Source organism: Nyctereutes procyonoides, unplaced genomic scaffold, assembly GCF_905146905.1.
Source record: "Nyctereutes procyonoides isolate TBG_1078 unplaced genomic scaffold, NYPRO_anot_genome, whole genome shotgun sequence".
Taxonomy (NCBI): Eukaryota; Metazoa; Chordata; class Mammalia; order Carnivora; family Canidae; genus Nyctereutes; species Nyctereutes procyonoides.
In genome coordinates this window covers 6,710,382-6,736,355 of record NW_026575052.1, presented here as the reverse complement: position 1 = coordinate 6,736,355, position 25,974 = coordinate 6,710,382, and the positions used below count along the sequence as shown (strand labels likewise).

Genomic DNA, 25,974 nt, shown 5'->3' with positions numbered 1-25,974 from the left:
GGCATCACTACCACCTGCACCACCCTGGGTCCCGTGCTCTAGAGGACCCACGCTTCACACAGACACACACAGACACACAGACACACAGATGCATGCGCACACAGTCATGCACACCCCACATTTGTTGGAAGGCCCGTGCGTGCCTCTACCCCTTGCCAGCACCCAGCACTGGGTCAGCCCCATCCCTGGCCCCTCGGCCCCTGGTCTGCAGTCCTCTCCTCTGTTCTCATAATTAACACCATTCAGCCCGGTGAACCACGTCCTGGCATCTCCCGCCCTGTGTCCTGGCAACAGAAGCCACCTGCCTCGAAATATCAGAAGGCTGTGAGCCATGCTGCCACCACGTGGTCATGTGGTCATTGGAGGCCACGGGTGGGCACAGGAGCTCCAGGACGGATGACCTGGTCAGACCCTTCCTCTGGGAGCCACGCCCGGTCATGCCGAGCAAATATCACTTCCCACTCACTCCACTCATTTTCTTGTGCCTGGTCATTTCTAATTCATGGTGTTGAGGGCCTTGCGGGCCACAGTTTCACAGGGTGACTAAGGGACACCGGGCCACATGAAACAGTGCATATCACTAGGAAATTTGAATAATGCAGGTCGACACGTAACATTGGGTGGTGACAGTGCTTTACATTGGCAGCTACATGACCCTAAATACTAGAATGGCCAATAGTTTCACTTTTTAAAAAATATTGGGCAAGATGTGATGAACTTTCAACAAAAATTCTTCCAAAGAGTCAACTTTACTCAAATCATTTTAAATTTTATATATTCATTGGCTATTATTTGTATTTTGCCTATTAATTGTCCTAGAGAGTTTAGAGTATTTTTTAAGATTCATTTATTTATTTATTTATTTATTTATTTATTTATTTATTTATTTATTTATGATAGATACAGAGAGAGAGAGAGAGAGAGAGAGAGGCAGAGACGCAGGCAGAAGGAGAAGCAAGCTCCATGCCGGGAGCCCGATGGGGGACTTGATCCCGGGACTCTAGGATCGCGCCCTGAGCCAAAGGCAGGTGCTAAACCGTTGAGCCACCCAGGGATCCCCAAGAGTTTAGAGTATTTTAGAAGAAAAATCTTTTTGAAAAGCATATCAAAATAATTTTTTCTCTTTAGCTTTGCTTATTTTTTGCGAAACATAGATTTTATAGACTTTGAATACAATTACACCTTAAGAATCGTGTAGATCATTATGATCGTTACGGTCAGAGGAGCAGAAATCATGTAAAACTGTGTTTAAAATGTAATTGGAGATTTTGCTGAAATGAAAGGAAAAGTACGGGACAAAGGTACAATCACTTATGAAAGTACATATGTCTGTACTCCATAATACGTCATTCAAACATGGCCAGCCTCATCAACAGAACACCCAGACACGCACAATAATAATTAAACTCGAGCAATTTGGACATAACACCTGCCTTTCAGCCATATATGAGCTGTGGCTTTCCATACATCTTTAACCTGTTGTTAGGAAAGCATATTTAGATGGGAGGATGGAACATACTTTACTTCTCACCTTGGCATCTGGATTGATAATTTTGTAAAAAACATTTCATTTATTTATTCACGAGAGACCCAGAGAAAGAGGCAGAGACACAGGCAGAGGGAGAAGCAGGCTCCCTACAGGGGGCCCGACGCGGGACTCGATCCCAGGACCCCGGGATCACTCCCTGAGCCGGATGCAGATGCTCAACCACTGAGCCACCCAGGCGTCCCTTGATTGACAACTTTTAAATATTTAGACACACGGCATGGGGGTCCCCACGTGTACTCTTGACCCAGACCCTACAAACGTTAAAGTGTTGGGGGCGAGCCTGACCACCACCACCCAGAACAGGTTCTGGAGGCTTCCAGGAAGGAAGGGATGGGGAGGGGGGGCTCCAAGCAGGAAGGGGCTTTGCAGGGGAGGCCCGCCAGTGCTAACTGGCGCTAACTGGTACAGCTGCTCCTAGCAGCAACAACAGGCATATCCGCTGTGCTTTGCAGGTTCCTGGTGTAAGCACTTCGCAGGCACCGTTGGGTTAACTCCCAACCATATCACTGACGGTGCCATTAACATCCCCATCGTACAGGTGGGGAAACCGAGACCACGGAAAGTGAAGTCGTTTGCCCAGGAGTATCCCGTTAGCCAAGGGTAAAGGCGGGCAGTCTGACTGCAGAGCCCAGAGTGCCCTCTCAACTGGAACACTATGGCACCTGGGAGTAAGGGGGGGAGGCCTCATAATGGGCGGGGCCTACGTGTCCCCCCCCTGCCCTCCAGGCACTCAGAGACACAGGCATGGGCAACGGTTTCCCACCAGGCACCTGCCTGCCCCTGTGCAAGCGGCCCTACTGCCCAGAGTCCTCCCTCTGCTCCCCCTCCCCTGACCTCCCGGGGTCAGCCTGGGGCAGTGGAACTCTGATGGGACGAGCATCCACGGCACAGCCCCTCCTGTCCCCACACATGTGGCCGGAGCTGTCCTGGAGCCTGCGGCACCTGCTAACTGGAGCTGCTCCTCTTGCTGGGAACCCTCCTGCGGGGCCCTCGGCAGCCAGCACCGTCCTGTGTCCTGTCCAAACACAGGTAGGAGCAGGACGCCTCCTGGCGTAAAACCCTCACCGTCGTTCCCCTGGCCCCTGGACAAAGAGCAACAAGGCGGAGCTATGCCATTTTACGAGGACGTCGGCACCTCATAAAAGATGACAGCAGCCCACGCCGGGGACTCTTGTCCAGCACAAATGGGAGAACCCAGCTGTGTGATGACAGCTGCACAAAGCCTACTCCCAGTGGAGGGACGGGTCTCTCCCTGGCCTCCGGGTGCTCACAGCTTCTCCCCCTTGGGACGAAAATACCACAGATCTCTCTCAGAGAGGGGCCTCATTCTCACGGGGGGCTCCGGGGCCCTCTCCAGCATTCTGCAAGCTCTAGACCACCTGCCCACCAAGGCTCAGGCAAAAGGTTCACCGTGGGGTGAGCGGGAGGTCAAGTTCCCAGGGTCAGCTTCCCAGTGAATCATGCCCTTTGAGCCCCGCCCACCAGTAGCACAGCGACCTCACCCCCTCTCAGCCCTTCCTGGATGGATGCATGTCCCTCTGACCACAGGGCCTTTGCACAGGCGCTCTCTCTACGTAAACTCTCTCTGCTTCTCTCTTCACCCCGATTAACTTGTTGAGATCCCCACTAAACCACTTCTTCCACAGACGAGCCCTCGCTGGCCCCCTGCCCGGATCAGACGCCCCCATAAATGCTCCCCTAGGCCTGTGGAACAGCCTGTCAAACCACTTAGGCTTATTCGGTGTATAATTACTAAGGTCTGTCTCCCTGCTGGACTGTGGGCCCCATGCGGGCCGGGATCACAGCGTATGGCTCTTCCGTCTATGCCGCAGAGGACACGAGATCAGGCCATGAAGGGCTGTCAGCCCGGTGCCTGCAGCACGTGCAGAGCTCGGGAAATGGTAAGATGATGATGGTGATGATGATGACGACGACAGCTTCTCTGCTACAAGGAACAAGTCGACACAAGGAGAGAGAAGACGTTGCTTCGAGATTGGGCTCTGTTCCTTCTGCTCGCCTGCCCCCGGCCACCCTCCACCGAGGAAGTTAAAATCTGCCACGCGGGGGTCTCGGCCGGGCTCAAGCGCTGGGGGCCTGGCCTGCCCGCGTGCTCCACCCTCACGGGGGGAAGTGCAGGGAGCTCCTGAGACACCAGCTGCCTCCCCGGTGACCAGGTAAGGAGCAAGGGAAGGAGGGGCCGGCATTTGTGGGAGCCTCCCGTGGGCACGGCATCCTGCAGAGAACTCTCCACCCTTCACTTCCTTTCTGTCTGGTCCCAAACTCTGAGAGGTAGTTCCAATTATGCCCCTATTATGGATGACAAAGCCAAGCCCAGAGAGGTGACGGGACTGGCCAAGGTCACACAGCCCCTAAGTGGCAGAGCACTCAAGTCAGAGACCCTGGCACTGTCAAGCACATGTGTCACTGTGTGAAAACTCTAAAGCCAACCACATTTCCCGAAGGCCTGAAACTCTCCTCCACGTCCGAGACCTCCCCAAACCCCGGCCCTCCTCGGAGCCTCAGCTGGGGACACGGCTGCCAGCCAGCCTGGCTGGATCTCCCTGCCTGGCTCTGCCCCGGGTCCTCGGGTTTCCTCCCCCAGGTACACATGGGCAGGACCCGCCAGGGGCCCCATCCTGGGATGGAGATGGCTCACCAAGGAAAGTATCTCAGAAACCCGGCCCTTCCCGGGAAACACCCTTCTGCTGCTGCGGGAAGAGCTGGGGAATCAAAGCTCATTTCCAGTTGTTTAGACTTAGCTCCTCAGTGACTCACCGTTTGGGCTCCCATGACCCAGGCCGGGAGCCAGGGGCTGTCAGGAGGTGCCCTCGTTAAAATCAAAAGGTAGTGGTGAGCAAAGGGGAGCCCCCTCTCTGGAGACCATGACTCACAGCTGCTGGGTGATCCCAGCCAGGTGCACTCGCCACCCCCCCCCCAATTTTCGTCTAGGGGGGTGAGTTCCAGGAGGAGTCAGGAGCAGGAAATGGGAGAGGCGTGAGGCAGGGCTGCAGGCGGGCTAGGTCAGTGTTCACCCGGCTTCACACTTGGGTTAAAAACCTTTCGTCCCAAATCACTGGCGGTCGTCCCGCTACCCAGCATCTCTTCCCCTCCGTGGGTGGCACCTGTCCAGGGCCTGTATCCCAATCCCGATCACTGCGTCACGGAACTTGCGTGGGGTGTGCGGTGTGAGACCCAGCCTCTGCACCGCATCAGCTCCCAAGGGCCAGCTCCCAGGGTCAGTCTCGGGTGGCGACATGACTTTTGCTTTCACGAGCGCTTTCCTCCATTAAAATAGAAAAAAAATAAATAAAAAGTGAAAAGCAGATGCTAGGACCACACCGGTAGGAAAACAAATATAATCCAGGTTGGATGATAGTCATCCTGATTTTAAAGAAATGAAAACATCTTGGGAGCCCCTAAAAATAACACGAATGCTAGGCTCCAGCCCTCCCGGAGGCACGAGGTGGGCCCTTTGAACTGCCTGCGCCCAAATCCTGGCTCTCCGTGGACTTAGGCGTGTGCCTCAGTTTGCCTCTCTGCAAAATGGGGATGATCAGAGCTGTGGTGTCGTGGGGCTGTTTGAAGGCTCCTTGAGATCTTGCCTGAGGAGGGCTTTCGGCACCATCCTGGGGCATAGTGAACACCCCAAGGGGGACAGCCGCCAGCTGCATTTAAGCTTCCCATCCTGCCAGGAAGGAGGCAAGGTGGGATGCCTTCCAGTCCCATAATGCAGACAGGAAAACCGAGGAGACGAGCAAGGCTAAGGACCTGCCCACAGCCGTGGAATAAGTGGTGGAAGCAGGATCACAAGGCTGCTGCAGGTCGCGCAGCTCCCAGGTCCCCTGCGGGTGGAAGTGGCTGGTCCAGTTATCCCAGCTGCAGACCAGGAACAAGCAGGTGGCAGGAAGCCGCAGGCCAGGACGGGGGCATCCTCTTGCTTCCACTGCTGCCTGAGTGGACTCAGGGGTATGGGCAGCAGCCAGCAAACAAGCCACTGTGAGCCCATGACTGGTGGGACTTTGAAATTTCTGACCACGACAGAGCTGGGGCCTCTCCTGCGCACCCCTGCCCCCGAGCTCTGAAGCCGGGCCTCCGTGTTCTGACCCGACCTGGGCCAGGGGCTACAGTCTCCCCACCACATCCCCTAAGAGAACATCAAAAGGATGGAAGTTTCCAGTCCGTGCTGGAATGTGGGTTTTCCAGCTGACTCAGAGCCTATTTCTACGGCGGCCACACACTGCACCAGGGGATCCAGGGAGACAGTCACATCTGGGAGCATTTTCACTGCTTGTCAACAAGCAGGAACCTGCCCAGAAAAGAACAATGAAGAAAAATCCTGAAACTCAGCTGGCTGAGCTCCCAGCCTCCGACCTACTGGATCTTGGACAAATGGCCCTCCGGGTCCCCAGGGTCCTGCCCCGTGGTCAGGCTGCTCCCCGCATGCTTCCTCTGGGCAACACGGAGGCAGGGGTGGGAGACGGGGAGCAGGGCACCGTGCTGCAGTAGCTGGCCGCATGAAAACCGGACACACCTGGCCACGTGCACTTAAGTTTCTCAGCTTCTCTGGGCCTCAGTTGCTGCACCAGTAAAATGGGAATGAGGAAAAGAGGCCAAGAATGAAGAGCCCTTGGCACAGCCTCTCGCTCACAGCCCAGCTGGTGGTTTTTGGAAAGGGGGTGGGTGAAGGGAGAGGCCGGGAAAAGAGAGAGAGTCACACACTGGATCCTGCAAACCGCCTGGAAACTAAGTCCACAGGGCCCCAGGCTGGCCCCTCCCCTGGCGACTTGACCAAAGGCCGGGAAGTGTAGTTGCATCACTGGGCTTTCAGGGGTTAATGATGGGGAGTGGACAGGACCCAGTATTTAACTAACTGGGGAGGTGCCCTGAGATCAGAGCACCCCACTCACTTCCTTCTCCTGCAGCCCAGCTCCTCTGCCCCCTGCTCACCTCCTCCTCCCCCAGGATGAAGCCTCCCCCTCTCCTGACCTTCCTTTGCCTCCTGGGTAAGTGACCTATGTGACCTTCCCTCTTCCTCCTCCCCAGCTGGAAACCCAGAGCTCCCCGGAGGCCCCAGAGGGCCTGGACCCAAGCTCTAGGGAAGGTGTGGTGGGTCATGCCCGAGCCAGCACTGATGGGGGTTCGGGAGGCGGGGATGCAGGCTGGGTGGACTGGGAGAGCATGGGAAAGGGGCCGGTGGGGACCCCAGATAGCACCCACGAGGCTCCTGCCACCTGTGCTCCACCCGCTGCTCCCATTAGCATCCATTTTTGGTTCTTACCTGCCTGGGGTGGGCAGCCCCCCCATTGCTGTAGCAGCAGGGTCTGGGGGCATCCAGGGAGCCCCAGGTGGTCATGAAGCCCACCCCCTGGCTTCTGGTGGGATCAGTGGGGACAGAGTGCTCTGGGGGCACCGAGCTGACGCCTGGGGTCTGAGGAGCAGTGGGGAGCAAGTGGGAGGATGAGTGGAGATGAGGGAGGGGAGCCGGGGGGAGGGCACTGGGTGCGTCGTCATGATGGGGTGAGCACTGAGGATCAGGGTGGGTGGATGTCGTGGGAATATTATTACTGCTTAGCATCGCTGTTATTGGGGGCCAGGTGCTTGGTGAGGTGGGGCTAACTGCACGGTCCGGGAGGGGAGGCATCGGGCTCAGGTGTGAGGGGACCTGAGGGCGGGGCCCTGACGTCGCTGCGGGCCCGGCCCCCCCCCACCCCGCAGTGGCCCCGGCTGGCGGGAACCTGGTGCAGTTTGGGGTGATGATCGAGCGGATGACCGGGAAGCCGGCGCTGCAGTACAACGACTACGGCTGCTACTGCGGCGTCGGGGGCTCCCACTGGCCCGTGGACCCGACAGACTGGTGAGCGGCCGGCCCAGCAGGGGGGCCCGGGGGCGGGGAGGGGCTGGGCCCCCTGGCAGTCCCTGGCCCGGCGCAGCCCGGCTCACAGGCCCCTCCGGGTCGCCCATGACCCTTCCAGGTGCTGCCATGCCCACGACTGCTGCTACGGGCGTCTGGAGAAGCTGGGCTGCGAACCCAAGCTGGAAAGGTATCTCTTCTCCGCCAGCAGGCACAGCATCCTCTGCGGTACGTGAGCGGCCCTGGAGTGCCCCAGACCCGAGGGCGGGGGGCAGGGGTCCAGGCAGGAAGCCCCTCCTGATGGTGGCCCCTGGTTCATCATCAGGCCAGGCCCGGCCCCTGGGCTAGATAGATGGGAAGGTGGGTCTTCCTCTGTCACCGAATCGTAGAGAGGACTGTCCATCCACCCAGACGCTCACCGGGCGCCCAGGGGCTCCTGCCCCGGCCCCGGGCGCTTCTCCCCACCAGGGGGGCCTCCCAGCTCCAGCCTCTGGGCGGAAGAGCCAAGGGGCAGAGCTGGAGCAGGCCCGGAGGAGCTGGACTCACGCGTCCTCTCCAGGGCAAGGTCCCCGAGCTGGAGCTGCCACTTGGGACAGCAGACCCTGTTCCCAAAGGCTGACTCCGCCCGGTGGGGCTGTCAGGCTGGACCTGTTTGCTCAGCTTTGCCAGATCCAAGGCCCCCTCGGACCCATCAAGTGTACCCTGGTTCCTGGACCACGTGACAGTGTGGAGGCCTCCGCGCTGCCGGGCCCAGTGGAGAGAGCACCGAGCTTCTGCGCTGCGAAGGCAGGAACGGCCTGGAGGGAGGGCAGGGCCGAGTGAGGCAGAAGGACCCAGGAGGGTCAGACAGCTCAGGTCTCTAAGGTCTGGCCTGGGGGCGGGGCCGGGCCAGGACCAGAACCGCTGGAGGCAGACTGGACTCAGTCTCCAGCTTCTGCAGCCTCTATGGACTCAGCAAGGCAGCTTTGACAGGTAGTGAGCTCCCCGGCACTGGAGGTTTATACGTAGGAACAGGTCACCTGTCAGGAATGGCCGTGAGGGGATGACTGAGGACAGGTGTCCAGAGAATAGGGTCAGAGGCTCAGGACTTCACCTTCTACCCACTGTGTGACCTTGGGCAAGAGAGGTAACCTCCCGAAAGCCTGTTTCTTCATCTCCCTCCCCCAGCTTAATCCAGGCGCTCTGCTGGCGGAGCAGATGGGAGCAGAACCCTGGTGGCAAGTGGAGGCTGACCTTTGATGGGGAGCCCTGGGCATTTCCGTGACTGTGTTCTTGGGAACAAGGAGGAGCCACCAGAGCCACTGAGGGCAGAGAGAGGCCGTGGAGGGTTGGGGAGACTCTGGGGCCCTGGCGCCCACAGAGCGGTGCCCGGCTGGGTGTGAGCCCACAAGCCAAGAGGGGGCCCTAAGATAAAGGCCAGAGAAATGGGCTCTGCCCCCCGGGTGGAGGCAGGCCCAAGGCCCGAGCAGGCCCCAAGCTTCCGTCCCAACGGGCTCCGGCCGGGGTACAAGGGCCACCTGGGACTGAGCCGCCGTCATTTCCTAGTTGCCCTGTCACCTTGGTGGCTGCGCTCTACCCCCAGCCACGTGTCACACGGGGAAGGGGCTGCCTGGAGGTGCCCCCGGTGCTGGAGCAGATGCCCTAGAGAACCAGCCGGTCTCGGGGCCAGCCAGAGGGCCGAGGGGCGTGCGTGGGCTCGGGAGACGAAGGGCCGACGGCTCCAGGCTTCCCAGCGCCCTGCCCCGGCTCCCACCCACACCCCCAACGTCCCCCGTGGCAGTGGGCTTCCAGCAGAATAGGACAGAGGCCCCTGAGGGCGGGAGGCCCGAGCCACAAGGTCCCTGACTCACCTTGTCCCCATCAGCCGGGAAAACCGCCTGCCAGCGTCAGACCTGCGAGTGTGACCGGACGGCCGCCCTCTGCTTCCGCCACCACCTGGGCACCTACAACCGCAACTTCGTCCGTTACCCCAACAAGCTGTGCAGCGGCCCCACGCCGCCCTGCTAGGGCCGGGCCCACCCACCTCATACCCGGCCCCCAGCGGCCCTGGGCAATGCAGACACCAAAGGCCCTCCCTCCAGAAGGTTCCTTTCCCGCAAACCCATCCTTCCCCGAGAGCTCGCGGACTGTGGCCTGGACCATCGCTGGCCTCCCAGGCCACATGCTGCCCTGAGGAAGAGCCAAGGGACCCTTCAGCACCCAGAAGATTCTATCACCCGGCCCTGAGATCTCAGCTCCCTCTTCTGAATAAGTGAATAAGGTTGTCCCATAATTCTAATATTCTCTGATTCTCAGACTCTACTATTATAGGATTTCATTAGTTTATGGTTTCATACACTCACTTTTTCCTTTTTTTTTTTTTTTTGAGCCTCTACCGTGTGCCAGCCACGTGCTGAGCACTGGGGATACAGCAGGAACCCGTCTGACACGGTGGCCCCTGCCCTGCGTGCGATCCTAATATCCTCTCCTTTTCATTTCCCCTTATAGTAAGTTTCTGTGACTCCTTTTTTCTAACATTCTACAATCTTATGCAAGACAATAATGGCAATCTCCAGAAGGAATGTATCTGCCCATATGGTGGAATGTGAGAAGCATGAAAAATACCAACCTAAAAATATTGTCCCCACCATGTCATCGGGCCCCAAATCCCTCCCATTAGCAGCCTGGCTGAGTATGAAAAGAAGCTCTAGAATCATTTTATCCAAACCCCTCCTTTGATGGACAGGCGGCGGCCAGGGGTCCGAGGGGGGAAGTTCTCCCCGAGGGGGATGTCCTCACTCCCAGCCCGTGTGCCTCTGTTTCTTCACGAGCTGGTATCAGCCAGTGATGCTCTGGTACGGCCAGGTGGACCCGACCCTCTGGCTGTCACCTTGGACAGCCCAGTGCTCTGAGAAGGTCTGCTGCGGGGGCGCCCAGGCTGGATCGGGCTCCTGACACAGGGAGGGGAAGAGGACCGATTTCAGCCTCCCAACGTTTGCCTCTGGGGACATGAAGAATTTGATGCACCAGAGGATTCCCTCCCCCCTCCAGCGCCCCACCGAGTGGGATGCAGCCTATCCTGGAAGCTGTGTACTTCCAGCAGATTCTACTAACCATGGACGTGGTATCTCCACCGTCTACAATAAGCTGGTAAAACGGGAAAAGGTGCTACGTGGGGAGGGGACAAAGCTCCCAGCAGACACGCAATAAACATTCACTCTCTTTGTCCTTTTCACGACTTGTGTGCAACTTTCAGGGCTTTGAGGGCAGGAAGGAGCGGGAAGAAATCAAAGGGACGATCATCGTAAACTTTGAAAGGTGAAGACGTTCCGTGTTAGCATAAACCAAGGGGTGGGGGTGGGGGGGTCAGGTGTGCGCGCTCTGCCGCTGTGACTGTGCCAATCCTTGGGAAAGAGTCACCCACCGAAGACCAGGTCTTAAAGCACCTTAAAGCACTGAGTGGGGCTGGGGAAGAGAGCAGGTGCGTTTGTGGGAACCGCGGTCCTGAGGCGCCCTCTGGTGTCTGTTTAGCTCAGGCTGGGGGGGGGAGCCTAAATTCGGCTGAAACCTGGATTGGCCTTCATGGGGTGGGGGCAAAGCAGTTTCTGGGCTAGTGAACTGGGTCCTTTGGCATTGTCGATAATAAATACGCGGAGAGGGGCCCCTGGGTGACGCAGTCGGTTAAGTGTCTGCCTTCAGCTGGAATCGTGATCCCAGGGTCCTGGGATCGAGCCCCACGTCAGGCTCCTGGCTCAGCAGGGAGCCTGCTTCTCCCTCTCCCTCTGCCGCTCCCCCCACCGCTTGCGTTCTCTCTCACTTATCTGTGTCAAATAAATAAATGAAGTCTTTAAAAAAATATGCTGAGAAATAATCACGAAGCCCTCACGAACATCTTAGAGTGACAGGTGCCCCTGCATCAGTGAGCAGCACAGGAAAGGGGAAGGGACTTGGAGAGGGGTCCTGCTGTGGGCGTGATGGGTGTAAGGCAGCAAGCGCACCGGCACCTGCTCACCTGGCAGGTGCGCGGCCATCGGGCACTTAGGAACTAGACCTGGCCTGCAGCCTGTTCTCCCAGTGATCAATAAACGTTCGGTGAATGAATCAGTGGGTCTAAATTCCACAGATGTGTCTGTGGTTGCACACGCGTCATCACCAGCTGCAGCACCAGACTTGTAGAAAGGACTAAAACATCCCCGAATCTGAGGTCACAGCTTCCAGGCCGAGACCCCTCCGCTCAGCCAGTCAGCAACTGTGCATCCGTCCCAGGCCTGCGGCTCCGTGTAGCCCGGGGTCACCAGGGGCATCATCCGGGAGCTTGTCAGAAATGCAGAGTCTCGGACCTGACCCCAGGCCCCCTGAGGCTGAGCCTGTGGGTGAATGAGACCCCCCCCCCGTTGCGGGGGGTTATTGCGTGTTGCGGGGGGTGTATGAACATTAAAATCCAAAAAGCGCTGACAAGTGGCCCGAATAGGAACAATGACGCTTCCCTGGGAGCCGTACCCACCTGCGCCTCATTAGGCCTTGGCTTTCACCAGGCACCGTTCTAAGTGCTGTCGGCTTATTAATTCCCTGAGTGAACCCTGAAATGAAGGAGGCCTGGGGCCCCAGCAGGGCTTACCTGAGCGGTCACGGGCTGCCTCTTCCCAACGTGGACCACGCGATTCGGATTGATTTGCTTTGTTCCCACCACCCCCTAACAAGCCACTAACGAAATGTCTGATTAAATACCTCGCTGAGTGATCAGAAATCGAATCACGTTGGCATTTCCAATTATGATTTCTTCGCGGACATCCGGCGGCTCCTTTGGGGTGCTTGGCAGCCTCACTGCTGGAGAACTGAACCCTGCATTCGTGTTCACTCTTTCCTGCAGTGAACTCGTATGCAGACTCCGCGGCCGGTCCTTGCTGAACGCTGCAGGTGGAGACACGTCAGATGCGGCCAACCGGCGAACAGGCGCTACTTATTCTACACTAGTCAGTGCGTCCACAGAGCAAGGCTAGACTAAAAGGACCTCCATCCTCCAGCCTGTCCCCATCCTGTCCACCGAGGCCAGCTTCATCTTCGCCCAGTTGGACTGTCGCTCCCTCCTCTGTTCCCGAACCGTCAGTAGCTCCCATTGTCCACTAACCCCTGGCGTTCAAGCATGGTGCCATCTGCTTTTCCGGCCTCCTTGAGCCACCCATATATATATTTCTTTATATGGTCCACACACACACACTGACCCTATCCCCCTGCCTTCCAGCCTTCACAGCTCTGTACGAAGCTGCCTTCGGCCTGGAAGCTTCCCTGTCCACATGTGAAAATCCACACACATTAGGTACATCTCAAATGCCCCCTTTTCCATACTTTGCCCTCTGAAGATTTCGCCCTCCTCTGAACTCTCAGGCAACGTGTTTATACCTTTCCTGGTCCACTTACCCCCGTCACTGGGGTCCTTGTCTAGGGTTCCTATGTGTTAGAGGCAGATTGCTGTAGATTCCAAGCCTGCTACCAATCTGTGATCTTGGGCCAGTTATCTATTCCCTTGGGTGTAAAAATGGGGCTAGAACCACCAGCCTCACGAGACGGTTGAATGGTTTAAGTGAGATGACACGTTCAGGGTGCCTGGAGCATTATGGAAGCTCCCTCTCTGCCAGGTCACTGGGTATTTTTGCTTCCCCTACTTCATCCATCACAGTACATGCAAGATAAGTAGCTGTTCAGTTGAATCCATGGACACATGATAATCAGAATTATTTTAGGGAAGTGGCATCATGCATATGATAAAGACTATGCTCATTTATTCAAGTAGCCCCTGGGCTCGTTACTCTGAGTGTTCATTTGTCTTAAACAGACACACATTTGAAAATCATTGACCTTCAGTGCCCGGGGCTGATGTCCTGCAAAGGAAATGGGACAAAGCTGGCTGGAGAGAGCGTGCGCAGCACTGTTCCTGGAGGGCCGCTACCTGTGCTGAGTTCCAAAGTCAGGGCACACCCAGGGGTCAACTCCTGACACCATGAAGCAGTCAGGAGGGGCGAAGTCTGCCTCGGCTCAGGGATTTGCTCAGCAGGCACTGGCCTTCTGGGAACAAAAGCCACAAGACACATGTTTGAGGAAGTTCCCGGTCTTTCCCCAAACTAACGGTATATCCTTAATAAACCTTGTCTTTAGCACATGGGACACCCCACTCTAGGGTTTCCTCCCTATGCCCGTCCAAATGTTGCTTCCTCCACCAAACTTCCCATGATTTCCCTCTGACTTTACAGCCCTCCTAGCAGTACTCTACTTCGTGCGTGTGTGTGTGTGTGTGTGTGTGTGTGTGTGTCCTCCTTCACTCCTGGAAACTTGGAGGATACCTCTATGCCTAGAAATAAGAACCCCTGGACCATGCAGGTTCAGTAAATGTTGGACGGACTCCTGGATGGGTGAATAAAAACAGAGTACCTTGGGGGACTACAAAGTCCCTCTGACACAGGCAGGTTCCGACAAGTTTCTCCAAGCCGGGAAAGTGTTCCTTCTGCCAAGCCAGAACCTATGAAGTGGCAGGACTGGTCTCGGCCCCTTACAAACAAACAAGTTCTAAATCTTGATCCTTTACAACCAGACAGGTCCTCAGTCGCTGAGTCACCACGATCTGAGCGCCCACTTTGTCCAGCGACCCTGCCGGAACCCACACTGGCACAGAGCATCTATGACAAATTTTTATCGTTATCTCAGGGCACACATACTTTCTGTGCATTGGAGGTAATGGCTTGTGGGGTGTCTAGTAAATGGGAGACTGTAAACCTAGGCTTCCAACCCAACTTTCTCCTAGGCCACCATGAAGTTACCAAAAAGGGACACAACAACAGCCACTCTCCCCTTATGTTATCTCGATCTTTGGCATCGTATCATCATTCACCCCAAGTAAGCACTGCTTGTAGCCTGAAGAAAAATGTAGTCGTACTCTGCTCATCCCCTGCTTGGTCTGAGAATGCTTCTCGGCCCTTGCAGCCTCATCCTGTCTCACAGACAGGACCGTACAGGTCACCTGGGCCCTGGCAGGAAGCCCCCTGACCACTGCCCAACCTAGCAGGGTGCCCTGGCCCCCAGGGAATCGCTGCAGGGATGGAATTGAGGCCATGGGAGGTTTCCAGCTGAGGGAGCTCCGAAACTGGGACATCACTTTGGTTCCAGTAGGATCTTACAGGAAGATCACCCATTGGGTTATCAGGGTCCAAAACCCAGGCCTTGTGGGCTCAGGAACTGGACAGGATTCACACATCCAGGGATCCCTCAGTTGTGGACAGAGGTGAAAATCACACGAGGACACTGACAGAGGAGAAACGTACTCACCAATAGCCACATCTTTCATCCAGGTGGTACTGGATACCTTCTGGTACTGTAGAGCCAATTCAAAGGCTGCTTGGGGACTATAAAATTAGAACGAGAGAGAATGGGAGTCCCAGGGCCAAAATCCCAAGCACACCGCAAGCCACAGTGAGACCGCACACCGGCCTGGACCTTGTGACCGGCCAGAGCCCTCGTGTGGGCTGGGCCCTGGGAGCACACAGAACTCCCCACAGGCTGGTTTTCTGCGGCTGCCCTTCTCGCTGCCCTGTCCCCTTCTGAGGACCTCTCCCAGGTGTCTGTACTCTGCTCACAGCTGTCCATGTGTGGCTGGAGGGCTGTGCCTCCTCCTAGAATGGGGTCAAACCAACCCTGAGTTCTAGGAAAACCTCCAGGCGGCAGCTGACAGACAGCTGCTCCACATCTAGACAACTCCAAATTCTCAGAGATGTTCCTAGTATCAGCAGAAATCTTCGGTGTTTCGTCCTCGAGGGCGCCTCTGCCAGCGAGCCTGGTGGCAGCGCTCAGCTGTACACCAAAGCTCGTCGGCTCCTCCACGCCCGGTGAGACCCCTCATGGCCACACCCTCCCGTCTCCCACACAAGGCCTCTAAAAAGACCACTTCCTGACATGCTCTCTCAGGCTCATGCACTCGAATGGCAGTCACACTGGCAAAAACAATGTGAAGCTTTGTCTTTAAACTAGAATTTATTGGTATACAAAACTCCATTTCATAGATAAAGTGGCACATCTTTGCAGCTTCTATTGCACCAAGTATGGAAGATTAAAAACACACAAAAAAAGAAACATTTGGTTTTGAAAACACTGCAAATAGCCAAGTACAGTACTTTGGTAAACAAAAAATAAAATGGTTCAGATGAACACAATCTGTGAAAAGAAACAACTGAGAGGAAATGAACTATGGACATCAGACAATGGTCACATTTCTCCCCATCGAGCTCCAGCAATAAGGCAAGACTTGCTAAGTCTATGGATCGTGACCCCACGGAGGTCTTAAATATCTCCAGACTGAAGCTAGACAAGCATAGTGCAATTAGAAAAAAGAGAAGGTTCCTGAGCCTGCAAAGGCCCGTGCTCTCCACAGACACACCTGCCCTCCTGCACAAGGGGTTCACGCCCACCTGTACTCCTATGTCCGCAAGAGGAACACGCGGGGCTCAAGTCTAACTCCCGGCTCCTCCCTTCCTTCTCACTGAGCTCAGTGCTCCTGGAGGTTGCTGGAAGGGTGGCAGGGGAGGCCAAGGGCCCTTCCCGCCATGGAAAATGAACAAGGAGAGTGGGAAGATGTGGGCAGCCCACCAACCTTCTTCAGGTTTTGGTCAAGGGACCTGCCAGGGGATCAAACCGCAGGCTGAGGCTTCTGGCTGAGTTCTAATGACGGTCCCAGACGGCTAGTCACGGTGACCTGGGAGCTGCTGACATGCACAGGGGCGGGGGCAGACCTCAGATGTTTCGTCCGGGGGTCATCGCCCTCCCTGACGACCAGCACAGTGAGCGGCAGCAGTTCTGTGGCACGGGGCTGCCTTGCTGAAAATAAAGCCACTGTACAGAAATTCATGCTTTTACAGAAACATTCTTTGTGATGATGGCAGCCCCTTCTCCAGCAGCTTTGCAAGGATGTTAACCGTTTTAACCAAGCCAGAAAGCACTCCTAACCAGGAGAGAGAGACTAGGAAGCTTAAAAGATGTGTCTAAGGGCCTGAGGTCACCAGGAGTGAAACCCGGGGCCTGGGCAGGGCAGGGCAGGGCAGCCCACAGGCCCAGCTCCTCACCGTGGGCTGGTCCCTGGGGTGCAGGCGGAGTGCCCCACGCTGTGCAAGCACTTTGTGACTGAGGTCACCACCTCCACTTCACACCAGTCACTCATGCCCCCTTTAATAGGGGACAGCAGGAGATGTCCCTCAACACGCCACCTAGAAGATCTTTGCTTCGACATCAGCGGAAAAATACAATTTGCTTTAGAGTCAGGAAAACACACCTTGTAAAAAAAAAAGTGCCATTGTTAAATCACCTCAGAACAACGGCCAGAAGGCCCCAGAGATTTAGCAGCGTCTGTTCTGAAAGCAGAGGTGAACGAACGGTGACTAGTGAAGACGACCCAACAGGAAAACAGCAGCAGACTCTGAATCTAGGCATTTGCTACAGACATACAGAGCCTTGAGGTAAAAAGGTGAAGAACCACGTGTCTGCTCGAAATGGGGGTCAGAGGGCCCCAGAGGTGACCCATGGAGAGCAAGAGCTCCATTTTCATCCCTTCACTCAGGGTGACCGGTCGTCAGCACGGACTAGAAATGCCAGTTTCCAGTGACCGACCGCACGCTCGAGCTGACCACTTCAGAGGTAAACTGACAGCATTCTATGTTGACCCGGTAAAACCCAGGCAGAGTCTAGAGTTTCTCAGAATGAGAGAAATTGCACACTGACGACAGGGCCTCACCACCAGGACGGTGCAGTGCCCGTCCATCGGATGCCCACCTACTCAACATGCAAGCGGCCCTCCCCCACATCGCACACCCCCGCCCCCAGGACTGCATCACTTCACTCTGTACACCCCTGGGAGCCAGGGCAGGACGCTACCCATGACTTGTTCGAAGGTTCCCGTGATGCACACTCGAGCCGCCCCTCAGGGGAGACCCCAATTCACCAGCCCTCGGGATCAAAATAGATTTGCAAGTGTTTGCAGAGGTTATAAAGAAACTACAGACGACAACCTCAGCCGACGTTCAAGATCCTTCTCTCTGCCACAATCCCTCCACCGGGCTCTGCTCCTAAAAAATGTGTGCACACTACTAAAAAACTAAATATATATATATGTGTTCTCTCTCTCTACTATCTCCCGATGGCAACTGTGTTATTTAGAAGGTTCCACGTTGTTTTACTACATCTACCTCTCTAATACAAAGCTGTTGCCACTAAAATTTTATTTATTTTGACCTTTAAAAAATCTTGTTTTAAAATCCATAAAACCTTTATATACAGTTTATAAGACTACTAAGCAGCTACAGACCACAGCCCCATCCCCTTTCTCCTGACCTCACAAAAAGCTACCGAGACAATTCATGTAACATAAACCTCTAATGGTCATGACACAGCACAGAAGCACCTCCAAACAGGGAGTGCATGTAAGACTACGGTACGGACACTAGTCACTGAGAGTAGTCATCCCAGAACCACGCACACTGGACCTCTGTGCTAGCTGCCAATAAAGTAATCTCCAAGTGTCTACAAGGCAACTAAGTATATGTCTCCCATCTAACTCATACTTCAGTGAGACAGAGGCAGTGAAATCTAAATTCACACCCTTAAGCAGAAGAGATCATGAAGTTGGGTACACGTATCCCATTCCTAATAATTATATTAAATGCAGACCAATTTCAACTGGAAAACTATGAAATGATAGTAAGAGAAAATTACCGAAGCCATATGATTAGTTTTTAAAACCACTATTATTTTAACCCAGAAATGTTGAAGTCTATTATCAGAATTTCCTCATTTGTTAATAAATGTGCCCAATATTCTTTAATAACTTTTTAGCAGCTTCTAGTTAAACCTTTAAATCCCAACAGGCCCAAGACCACCTTCATCAACCACTTAAATAAAGCAAGTCTACTGCTCCTGACAAGGGGTACCCCTACGCTATTTTGGACTCCAAATTCTGCTGAGTTTCTGGCACACAATCCTGACCTGCCCAAGAGGATCTGGTCACCTGCACTCTCACTCTACCAGATAGACAAGAAAGAGTGTTTGCTCAGGAAAGACCGGCCATAGTCACGCAAGTGTCCAGAGGAGAAAGCCAAGAGAACGATCAATCCTCGAGCCCTAGATCTCACTCCCTTGGACACAGTAAGGCAATGGAGGCTCTGCCTCTGCAGGGACTGATTCCTACAGCCTCAGACTCAGGACTCCACAATGTGCAAAGGAAACATACTCCGCACTTTCCAAATCTGCTAACATTACAAAGCACTATACCAGGAAGAAGACCAAACTGCAATGGCCTGAGAGCAGCTTCAAGAAACCAGAAAAAAAGTCACTGAAGTCAACGAACAAAAAATTAAAACACGTCATTAAAACTAAAGAAAGCAAATCATCTGCTGATAAGAGCAATTCAATGAATCCAGGGCCAGCCCAGACAATGATGCACCCATTCACTCAACACTTCTTTATGCTTCTTCCTTCCCCTTAGAACTGTTATAATTCTGAAATCTGAGATGGAGAAGTAACTAATTTACCTTTTGATTCAGCAGATTTTATTTGTCCAAGTACTGGATCCCCAAAAGGCCAAGACTGTCCACGACTGTCCACTTCATACATTCCAGGTTCAAAGTCCTCACCCACTGATCAGCCTTAGGACTGACTTTTCTCCAACTCCCAAATCCGTGTTAGAATTGTGGAGTCACACAGCCTCTGCCCTGGTGGTCTAACCTAAGTCGCTGACAACTGCTAGAGTACACAAGACTTTTTCCAACATCAAAATCCCAGATAGGGCTGGAACAGAAAGAAAGAAATGCAGCATTTTATGGGATTCCATTTTCACAACAGTAAGAAAACTGAGCAACAGGTCAAACTACTTCTCTGAAGGCATCTAAGTCTAGAACAGCAAGGAAGAAAACACAATTACTTAAAACATGAACCTGAAAAGCCTTAGATATGCCTCTGCCCCTACAGCATCAAGTAACTCTTTAGACACTCCCTGTACAAAGACTCAGGAATCTCTTCATTTCTCCCTTTACAACTAGAGGTTCTTCTCTCACACGATCAGAATTACATCATAAGCAGTAACATACTACCTTCTCTGTGTCAAGAAACCAGTACCAAAATCTCAACAACACTACTGATTTTCCAGCAAAGTCCATGCCTAATTAACAGTCGTCAGGCATATTTATCATATGGCTTGAGCGCAGGCAAACCTCACAGCACCTGCATCCCATCTGAAATAGCATCAGAATCAGGAAGGAGAAAAACGTAGGTGTTGAATTTCCACTCTGACTACAGGCCACAACCCCCATATCCTATTATTTTGGGAAAAATACTTCCTGAATTAATTTCTGATTAACTTGAATTCGTAGAAAATTAAATCTAAACATGTTCCTGAGTTGGAGACCGTTTATAAACTATCCTGTATGTGAATATCTGCTTGAAAGTCAAAGAGAAACAAAGGAAACTTGACATTCTGAATTTCTAGCAATTAATCTAAACTACTTGGTGAACAATTACAGCAAAACTCACCCCAAGTGTTACAGAAAAACCCTAGGGTCACTGAACTGATTTTCAGGACAAATAAAACCACACTTAAAAGGTTTTGCCTGAACTATCCAACCCTAGAACTCAATATTTTAATTACAGAACATGAATGGCTTCAGTGAACTTTCATAAAATAAAACACATTACTAACAAAAGTCTGAGCAAAACAGAGGCAGCTTGAAGGAGACTAACTCAGTGTGTGAGCTTGAGTGTGAGTTTTGTGGGTTGTGTGTCTTTGGGGAGAGGACGGCCTCACTGGAGAGCCTGGTACACAGCGCTCCATTTTCCACTGGCTTCGTGCAGCTCCCAAAAGGCCAAAGAGTCAGATGTTGAGAGCAGCAAAGGTCTTCACCAAGGTGACCTGTGTGTTGGCCTCCGCTTCACTGCGGCTGCTGTCCCTATGGCCACTCCGGCTCTCCAGGGCTTTGTGGCGGTGCCTCTCCTCCTGTCGCTTCTTTTTCTCCAGGCGCTGCTGCTCCCGCCTCTGTTTGTTGGTGACCTGGAAAAGAAGGCTGCGGGGTGAGCTGTTGGCACAGGGGACTCAGATGCTGCCTGCTGAAGGGGGCTGCAGGGCTAACGGTTACCAGGTGCACAGACTGCCTCTCAGCAAGAACAGAGAAAAGCCACCTAACAGACCAGAAGTGGTGATTTCCCACCACGGCTCAAATTTACACTTACGTTTCTATCCCCTTGCTGAGCTGGTAAATGAAATCAATTCCATTCTCCTCATAATCCAATACACAATGACCTGAGAAACATTAACCCTGGTTCTGCAAGAGGTAATGCTCCAACATGCCACAGGACACCTTTCTCTACATAATTTAATGCCCCAGGTAATCCTAACAAAATCCTCAGAAGCTTATTGCATCTTTACCTCTGCCTGTGGCTTTTTACATTATGCTGCATGTTGGGCTTAGAACTGCTTGGTTAAAGTCTTTAAAATGAATTCCAAAGTCAGTAAAAAGAATGGTGTCATATACCTACTTGCAGGAGTCAGGGGCAGGGAGGGAGACACATAACCCTTCTGGGAAGCATCTGACAATTTACCAAAAAGCCTTAAAAAGATTCAAATATCCATACCCTTTAATTTGTCCATTCCTCTTCTGGGACTCTAGCCACAAAAAAAACAGTAACAACAATGCAAAATATGTTCATATTTTGAAAATTCATACACAAAGTTTCTCAATGGAGATGACGGCAGTTATGGGGATTGTGTAACAGATTAACACTGAAGCACCCAGACACACAGTGACACTGGGCAGGAAAGGGAGGCTGTGTGTGTGTACACACAGGAGGATTTCAGGGCATAGTTCTATTCAGCACCGCACATAGCAAAACAGACCAGCAAGGACCTCCTTCTGCTTCTTGACATCCCCATATGCACTCTCATATTTTTTTCTAGAGTAACTTCTTTTTAGAACTCAGGAAAAAAAGAGGCACTAATATGAGCTCCAAGTTCCCCACCACTGCCAGTGAATTACAGCAGCCCACCTTTCATACCTTTGGGAGCTGGTTTTTATTTGCTTTGTTTTCTTCACTAGGGCTGGCCCGCTCCTTATTGTTTTCAGTTCTGCCTTCATTTACACCCTGATTTCCAAAGAGTCTGGTGCCACTGCCACCCTCCTCCCATAAAGGGCCACACTGCTTCAGAACTCGGCCGCCGGACTCAAGGTTCTCCTCTGTATCTTCCAAAGAAAGGTATTTAATTAAAATTGAGAATGTAACAACACACACTGTTAAGTGACTCCAATATCACCTGTCATGTGGAGAACAAGTTTCCTTGGAGCAAAATTCTAACACCCAGACAATACAGTAGGGAATCTAGTGGGGAAATAACCAGTAGTATCTGGAAGATAAATTTAAAAATAACCTGCTGACCAGCCTAATCATCAGCTTCCCACCTACAGAGTGTTTTATTAAACTATTTTTTAACATGTATTTTTAGGAGGAAATCCTTCATTTGCACCTAAAGCCCAGAAAGGAAACAGGCTTCAAACCTATACTGCCCAAAACAGCAGCTACCAGCCACATGTGGCCATTTAAATTAAAATTAATTAGTTAAATGATATTTAAACTTTAGTTTCTTACTCACTGAGCCACACATGTCCAATACACACTATACTGAATGACAGAGACACTAGACAGTGCTGTTTTACTGTCACAAAGACCAAGTCCCTGACAGCTAAGAAAGCACAGCAAAAATATAAAGAGGATAATAAAATACTCAAACACACAGAAAACTATAATGCCAGGAACAGTACCTGACACATACTGGCAATATGTATTTTGTATGTGGCAATACTGTACCATTTTAATAAGTAACTTGTAAAAACAGTTAAGACTCTACATCTTTTTTCCCATCTCCTGAGGCACAGAATTTAACCCAGTTCAAGTAAAAAAAAATCCGGGATGCCTGGGTGGCTCAGGGGTTGAGCGTCTGCCTTTGGCTCAGGGTCTGATCCCGGGATCCAGGTACGAGTCCCATATCAGGCTCCTTGCGGGAGGCCTGCTCCCTCTGCCTGTGTCTCTGCCTCTGTGTGTGTCATGAATAAATAAATAAAAATCTTAAAAAAAAAAAAAAGTAAAAAAAAAAATCCTGATTTATCACCAGCTGATAGATGCTAGTATGTAAATATTTCCGTTAGAAAAATAAGTTATTTCTCTCTCTATTCTATTTCAGTTATCATTTTGGTTTTCTAAGGGATTTTTCTTTTGAAAAGAATAAAGTCTTCCCTGACACTCTCCATCCCTCCAAGACTGGTTAGGTGGCCTATCCATCCATTTCCCCAGTTCCCTATACCCCCAACTCCAGTAGGTATTATTATACCAGTTTATTATCTCCCCTCTGCCCCCCTCAACTCCAGATTATCTTCTCCCTAAGGCAGGGCTAGGATCTCATACAACATGCCCACACGCAGAAAGTGATAAATGACAGTGTAATCACTACCTATGCCTTGATTAAAAACAAATGTTTGGAAAATCACCAATACAACCATTTTGAAAGCTTATAAATATCAATCATGGACTTACTATTTCTTTTCCCCTGGTTCATCTGAAGCATGGCAATTATTGCAGATTCAATATTATAATTTTCAGCTTCCAGGTTCTGGACTATCAAATTAAAATCCTATCCAAGAAACAAAGGAACACTTCAAGACTGGGTATACTCTTCTACCTGCCTCTACGTCAACAACCTAATACACAAGAAGAGGTAACAGTGAGAATTGGGGCATGGTTTCAAGACCTTTTCCATTTAGAAAATGTCTTAATTTTCAATAAGGCTGGTCATCTGAAATAACTAACCATTTAATATAAATGAATTCCTTTACAAGACTGTACTTTTACTAGGGTAAATGTTTAGCTAGTCAGGAAAAAAAAATAAAAAATAAAAAAATAAACCCCACATACTTCCTTAGGATTTTGAGCAGTACTGGGTAAAGTCTAACAAACAAGAGATAAATGAATAAACAGCTCTCCTTTAAGTCTTCTAATCAAACCACAGACATCATGAACCTACTCTGGCCCATCGGGTGTGAGCAGCTAGACTGGTACTACGAAACTGGCAGGTAAACTAGGGATAGCAACGGTTGTTCATCCACTGTCATTACTACAGGACAGAAATACTCACTGAACAACCAGTTGCATTGCAAACTTTCTGGACAGCATCTTCTACTTCATCTCTCAGGTCATCTTCAAAGTCAATGCCCTTCATCTTGATCTTTTCCCTTTTATTTGATTCATCTTGATGAAGCATCTGAAACTAAAGGAAATATAAAGAGTAATAATCATGGAACATACAAATTATGTTCAGCATCTTCAACACAGGAAGACATTCAAATTTCAAAATCATTCTAATATATATTTATGTGGAAAAGATTCCAGGAACAATCTTAAGGACTAGTAATGACTAGGCTAAATTTCATCCAGACATGGAGATTCCAAAACCACAACAGAAGTATGAAAAAGAAAGAATCAAGAAATAGGATAAACTGTAAGAATAGCATTAGCATTCCTATGTAGTTCCTAGATATCAACATTCTGCAATCAGCACACATTTGTGTCAGCTGATTTCCAGAGCTGGGAGCTTAGTAACAGAAGCTCACCCAGTGACTTCTGCAGCAAGACAAGATGTCTTGAAGAAGCATTCATACATCTCTCATCTGGGTCCCTAGGCCCTATCTGACTATCAGCAAGCTTCAGTGTGCTGAAGCTCCTGTCCCAGCTGGACAGTCTCAGGTGAGTATGACTCATCTAACCTCACCCGACGTCATGTAACCACATGCAAGGGAACCTGGCCATCCAAATTCTAAAAACACAAAGAACAGTTCACATGGTATCCATAAGGCCTTTCCCAACCTAAGCTTATTAAGAATAGCTAAAATCATCCTTCTGGGGCTGATCAGCCACCTTCTCCCTTCCTTTCCCACTAACATGGGTAGATGGAAAATAGGCAAGGACAAATTCTTATTCGTTTGCATGCAAAAGTATAAGCGGAATCCAGCAGTGCACAGTCCATTCCTTACAATCAAAGCCATCCATTATAAAATTATACCCAAACAGCCTGGCCATATGTATCAAGTCTTTAAAATTTATCCAAAGGAAATAATGTCAAATCATGTCAACTATAGAAAGGATTCATGTAAAAGTGCTCACCACAGCGCTTCTAATAGTGGTGAATACCTGCAAACAACCTGAGGATTTCACGGTGTGTGGATGGTTAAATAACCATGGAAAATCCACACAATGATGCTTCATTTCCATTAAAGTAAGGAGCTCAATAAACATTTTCACTACCATTATTATTTAACAATGTTTTGGAGGTAACAGCTGATGCAATTAGCCCTCCTGGCCCCCAAAAAACAAAAGTATGAAACTGAAAAGGAAGAAGAAAGATTACCATTATTTGTAGATGATATAATTCTATACCTAAAAAAAAACAAACAAAAAAAAAAAAAAAACACAAGAGAATCAACCAAAAACCTACCACAAACAAAAAGGATTCTGGCAAATCATATATAAGAATCTAGTATACAAAATATATAAAGAACTCTCATAATGCAACAACAAAAGCACAAATACCACAATTAAAACATGGGCAAAAGACTTGAACAGACATTTCTCCAAAGACAAACAAATGGCCAACAAACACATGAAAAGATGTTCAACATCATTAGTCATTAAAGAAATGCAAATCAAAACCATGAGATTACACTTCATACCTAGTAGGATACCCATAATTTTAAAAAGATGGAAGGAAAAAATAACAAGTGTTGGTAAGAGTGTGAAGAAAGTGGAACCCTGAATACAGTGCTGGTGGCAATGTCAGATGGCACAGCTGCTATGGAAAACAATGTGGCAATTCCTCAAGAAGTTAATAAACACATGACCTAGCAATTCTACTCCTGGGTACGTATCCAGAAGACTGAAGAAAGGGACCTTAATATACTACACCCAAATATTTGTAACTGCACTATTCACAAGAGCCTAAAGTGGAAATGACCCAAATGCTTATCAAGAGATGAAGGGATGATGGAACGGGTTCTATCCACACGATGGAATAGGATTCACTCTTAGAACGGAATGAAATACGGACATCTGCTTCAACATGGACGACCCTTGAAAACATGATGCTAAGTGACATAAGCTAGTCACAAAAGCTCACATACTATATGATCCCATTTATGGAAAATATCCAGAACTGGCAAATCCACACAGACATAAAGCAGACTGGTGGCAGCTCAGGGAGAAAAGGAATGGGGAGTGACTGCTTTATTAGCACGTGGTTTCCTACTGGGTAAGGAAAATGTTCTGGAACTGGATGGAGGAAGGAGCTGCACAGCTTTGTGGGTGTACGCAGTGACACTACATCGTACATTTTAAAATTATGTGGGTGGCACCTGGGTGGCTCAGTCGGTTAAAGGTCTGACTTTTGATCTCAGGTCTTGATCTCAGGCTCCTGAGTTCAAGCCCTGCAGTGGGCTCTATGCTGAGCATGGAGCCTACTTATATATATATATTTAAT

General features: G+C 51.1%; 2 protein-coding genes across 4 annotated transcripts in view; one reads left to right on the top strand and one right to left on the bottom strand.

Annotated features, from left to right (window-relative positions):
• Nucleotides 1-3,185: 3,185 nt before the first annotated feature.
• On the top strand, nucleotides 3,186-10,614 carry LOC129514271 (group IIE secretory phospholipase A2-like). Its single transcript, XM_055332916.1, has 5 exons — nucleotides 3,186-3,723; nucleotides 6,472-6,552; nucleotides 7,265-7,403; nucleotides 7,522-7,628; nucleotides 9,265-10,614. The coding sequence occupies exons 2-5, from the start codon at nucleotides 6,513-6,515 to the stop codon at nucleotides 9,405-9,407; spliced, it is 429 nt and encodes a 142-aa protein (XP_055188891.1). The 5' UTR covers nucleotides 3,186-3,723; nucleotides 6,472-6,512; the 3' UTR covers nucleotides 9,408-10,614.
• A 4,771-nt stretch (nucleotides 10,615-15,385) lies between these two features.
• The window catches only part of OTUD3 (OTU deubiquitinase 3), a 31,738-nt gene continuing 21,149 nt past the window's right edge, over nucleotides 15,386-25,974 (bottom strand). For 2 of the 3 annotated variants that reach the window (XM_055331700.1, XM_055331702.1), the window contains 4 exons: nucleotides 23,581-23,712; nucleotides 22,983-23,079; nucleotides 21,453-21,637; nucleotides 15,386-20,451 (listed from right to left, as the gene is read on the bottom strand). In XM_055331700.1, the coding sequence (XP_055187675.1) occupies nucleotides 20,275-20,451; nucleotides 21,453-21,637; nucleotides 22,983-23,079; nucleotides 23,581-23,712 (591 nt within the window). In that variant the 3' untranslated portion in view covers nucleotides 15,386-20,274. The remainder of the gene's footprint in view (nucleotides 20,452-21,452; nucleotides 21,638-22,982; nucleotides 23,080-23,580; nucleotides 23,713-25,974) is intronic. The other variant, XM_055331701.1, reaches the window with a different exon arrangement.